At 34.7% G+C, this 4795-nt stretch overlaps 1 protein-coding gene across 1 annotated transcript; it reads right to left on the reverse strand.

The window, feature by feature from the left end:
• Window positions 1–1257: 1257 nt before the first annotated feature.
• LOC133866301 (cysteine-rich repeat secretory protein 38-like) lies at window positions 1258–1989 on the reverse strand. The gene has a single exon (XM_062302827.1). The coding sequence runs from the start codon at window positions 1987–1989 to the stop codon at window positions 1258–1260; it is 732 nt and encodes a 243-aa protein (XP_062158811.1).
• Window positions 1990–4795: the final 2806 nt, after the last annotated feature.

Genomic DNA, 4795 nt, shown 5'->3' on the forward strand with positions numbered 1-4795 from the left:
CATTACGCTTTTTTCTTATTTTTTCGTTCTCTCAGATCTTGAAAAATAGATTAATTTCCTAACAAATCTGCCTAAAGAAATCCTCATTTCGATACTTTAATAAGCATTTATTAGGGCTTCAACAAAAATGATAGATAGAATCGTTATTAGTGAGGGAAATTTCGACAAAGACATTGTCGAATATCCGGGTGTGTTTGTTTAGGCTTCAAGCATGCATGCTACATTTTATATGTTGTGAGTTTGATTAAATTATAAATAAAAACAATAGTTTGAGTTGAAATTTGTTTAAATTTTTTTTTTTTTTTTTTTTAACATGTTCACACTACACAAGAGGGGGAGAGGGATTCGAACTAGTGGTTTCCGCTTCATGAGGCGTGGTTCCCAATTGATTGAGCTAGCATTTGGGGTTTGTTTTAATTTTCTTTCTTTTACAAAGATCTGTTTTGAGAAAATTTGACTTTTTGCTTAAATGTGTTAACGAAATAGTTTACTGGCTTATGATTATGATTTTCTGGTTAACTGGCTTTTGGTAAAGGTTGAAAAAAATACAATTTAAAATTAAAGTTATTATACTTATAAACGAATGAAAATGTTTAATCAAGGGTTCGACTGATTTATCCAATATCTTACCAAAAAATCACGTGTAGAAAGCAATCCGATTGCATGAATTTGATAAAAAAAGAGAAAGGACATTTACGGCCAATCGGTTTACTTCGCAACAAAGCAATTTTTTATTTTTATTTTTTATAATTGGTAGTCCATAAAAAGGAAGTTTTAATCACATATGATAATAAGTGGCGGAGTCAACAATTGATTTTTTACGCAGGCAAACTAAAATATGATAAACACAATTCAAAATAATAAGAGAAAATTTCACTTATAACTCTTAATTTTTCATCTTTTTTTTTAAAAAAAAAAAAAATCAAACTTTAAAAAGTGTCAATTTAGTGTATCCATCTTTCACTTTTTTTTTTTTTCTTTTTTTTCTTTTTTTTTCTTTTTTAATTTCAATCATATGTTAGAACTTCTCTTCAAATTACACGGTACGAGGAGAGGATTGGATGAATGAGAGATCGATGAAGAAACAATTAATTGACATGGTACCCAATATAGACGATTGGGAGATGTTGGAAATTTCATTAAATAGTACTAAATGAGAACTGTAGATGATTCATAATTAAATTGGGCAATAGTCCATTCCCTTACAAGTGATAATACTTAAAGATTTTCTCATACTCTTGATTATGATCATAACACTCAAGCATTGAGAAATTCGTACATCTCATATCTTACGCTGCAACTCCCGCTCGAAATGCGTCCTCCGTCTTTCCCGTCACAATATTGGGAAAGTTTCTTGAATACAAAACGAAGACAAACCCCACAATCCAAGCTAGAAATGTCCCTCGTGCACTGAGTAAAACCATACAGTTTATCTGATCCTCCGTTGAGCTCTGAACTTCCGACTGCATACAAATTTTGCGATCGAAGAGTCTCCTTGGCAAGTTGGCTCAACAAATTTATTTTGGTTTCGTTAAATGATACAATGGACTCGCTTACACTATTTGGGGAACAAAGACCCACGCCATGTAAGTCAAGATGGCCAAAGAAATTCTCATTTCGATACTTAAATAAGCATTTCTCATACCAAATGGTTGCACCTTTGCTATTTGGGCAACGGTTCTGAATCTCTTTGCTTGCAGTAGCAACACAGCTCCAGCAGTCTGCATATGAGACATTAACTTGACAAAGAGCTAGTCCATAAACTTCATACGGGCCCTGACCCCTGGAGCCAAGACTGAAACCATTGGTTGGTGTTTCGTTTGAAAGATTCCCTGCGAGCTGTTGTAGGTTTTTGTCGAAAGGGTCATTAGTGGTGAAGTTATCAGGGCTTGAACAAATGTGAAGGAGAGGGTCGTCACCAAATGCAGCTTTGGAAAGAAGAATAAAGCTTAGAAGATGGAGAAGGGAGGCAAGTTTCAAGGAAGACATTGTCGAATATATGTGGGTGTGGTAGTTCTGGCTTCAAGCATGCATGCAACATTTTATATGCAGTGAGTTGGATTAAATTATAAATGAAAACGATAGTTTGGGTTGAAATTTGTTTTAATTTTACATCTAATATTTTCTTTTTGGCGCAGAGCTGTTTCGAGAAATTGACTTTTGCTTTAGATTAATTATGATGTTTGGTTAATTGGCTTATGGTAAAGGTCGAAAGGGTACAATTAAAAACATTGTTTCAATTATAAACGAATAAAAAGATATAATTACCAAGTTCTACTGATTTACCAAAAATCACGTGAAGAAGTAGCAATCCGATGGCACGAATTTTTTGAGGTGATTATTCAGTTTTTTTATTTTTGCTTTCGGGATTTGTTCCATCTTCGTATAGAAAGAAAAATTAAAGGACATTTATGGCCAATCGGTTTACTTCACTACAAACAGTTTTTTAATTGATTGGTCCATAAAATATATATATAGTATTTTGTCAACAGTAGTTTCATCATTTTTTTTTTGAAAAAAAAATAAACTACCACGTAATCAAAATTGAACAAAAATTATCTCAAGAGTTATACAATAATGGTCATTTCTCTAAATTATAGTGGTAAAGAGGTAGGTAGAGAGAGTAGACGAGTCTTAAGAACCTAGGATTCAATTTTACCTAATCACAATAACAAAAAATGACGTATAGAAGAATGTTGCGAATAATTTCACTCAAACTAACCCATCTAAAGAATTATGAGCCTTCAGGTCAGTACTAGTTTAAGGAGAATTGGCGGCCGTAAAGCCGAGACAGCAGGACTCTTGGGTAGTCCTATCCAGGGAGATAGACACTAAGCAGCTATTTCTGAGAATATGCGATATGAGGTATATCCTGATTGGATTTCAGGAATGCAGACACCCCGGGACCGAGACAAGCATGTCCCGGGAACTCATGTATCAATCATCCTAAGAAATTCGAATTAGAAGTTACAATCAATGTCCAATCAAGACTCCTCGAAGAATTCGGTCAACAATCCTACTCCAAGTTGAATTGGAATAAGATTCCCGGTTCAATTCTAATTCCCGAAAATCCGGGATTTGAATCATACTATAAAACGAATTAGGAAAGAATCACATTCCAGATTTGGTAAGGAATTCGAGCCTAAAATATTCTGATAAGCACTCTTAGATCAAGTAGGAACATGAATCCTAATTTAGCTTCGACTCTACATCTTTGCCTATAAATAGGTCCATACCAAGGTATAAACGAAAGACTGATTATTTTATGCATTTAGCATACTTTTCTCTCATAAGCTAATTTAAGTATCAGATCAACACCCTTCTTAGGGAGCGTGAAGAACATTGAAGAATATGCAATTTACACCATACCGAAAACTGTCCCAACAAAAAATAAGATGATACGAATTTGATTATTCAGATTTATTTTTTATTTTTTATTTTTTTCTACTTTATTGTTGCCCAACTCCACCAAAACCAAAAGGTCCCCAGAAGAAATGTAATTTTTTATAATTTAAAGGGACACTTAACTACAAATAATTAAATTAGCCCGAAAGGACGCATGACCCCATTGATGGACTCAAGTCTTGTTAGACACAACTTTAAATCTTTGGAGAGAAATATCAGAAACCAAAGAAGAAGGCTTTAGGAGTGTTTCCAGAAATTAAGTAAAGCTGGCTAAATAAAAAAAACTTCTATTACGACTGAACTAATTGATACCTCTGATCAATTGTCCATAAAATAAAAAATTTGAATAGTTTTTTGGGGGTGACTTTTTTGGTGTGGTGGGGATGCATGGATACAGTAGGGTTACATCTTACTAATCACAATAACAACTGCAAATATGTATCCAAACAAAATTTTAATATTTAAACTGCAAAACTGAATGTTATATAAAATCTTATTTCGGAACAGGCTAGCTAGTTTGATTCATTCATATATCAAGATTGAAATGTGTCTCGTATTCAGCGGCAGTTTTACTTTTACGCATAATATTTATGTTGGGTAATTATACCTTCACAAGCCGAATATGAGTCCATGAAATGGTCCAGCACAACAAGGGCCAACAGGTTGGCCAGAAGGTGAGATCTTGCTCGGATGGTGAACCTGCTCCTCAGGGAGAAGCTGACACCAAATGATTACAATTGTCTTAGTGGTCGGAACTCCAAGATTATGCCGAGGGTAAGAGTATGTATCTCATAAAGGTCGTCATGGAGAGTCCAAGATGGAAGAATCCCGCATTTATTAAGATCTTTGAGCATTTATTAGACGAGATTAGAAGGTCAAATCAGGTCAGGAAACAGGATGGATAGCAGTATCATGCACCGTTCTATAGGCCGGTTCATCATGCCGAAAGGTCAGAGCACCATAAATGGCAATCGTTTATGTCATGTTCGAACCATTGTTTATCCACGTTGAGTGAACAGTAGACTGGAGATTGAAAATGCTCACACATGTAAAATAATGAAAGATGGATGGTATAAATAAAAGCCATGAATCTGGTATCACCTAACTTATCTGATAGCATTTACTCTTATGCTCAAGAATTTCTCACTGACTTTACCATATATTGGAGGAAGTATTGTCGGCCAACCCCCGGCAAGCCTTTATTATTTTGTAAGTCATAATAAACAAAGCTTAGAAGCTCTGCTCGAACACCCGACCAAACAAAGACCATTCGTACGTTGACACGTCACCATTAGAAAATTGTACCAACAATTTACAACTTGCCCAGGTCTATGTCCATAATACCCGGTGATGTAGATCGAATAGCCCATAATTACATTAAGAGTTTTGA

Source organism: Alnus glutinosa, chromosome 4 (genome assembly GCF_958979055.1).
Source record: "Alnus glutinosa chromosome 4, dhAlnGlut1.1, whole genome shotgun sequence".
NCBI lineage: Eukaryota > Viridiplantae > Streptophyta > Magnoliopsida > Fagales > Betulaceae > Alnus > Alnus glutinosa.

Excerpts from the sequence above, each read along its gene's own strand:
- LOC133866301 (XM_062302827.1), bottom strand. The coding sequence starts at position 1,989 with ATGTCTTCCTTGAAACTTGCCTCCCTTCTCCATCTTCTAAGCTTTATT.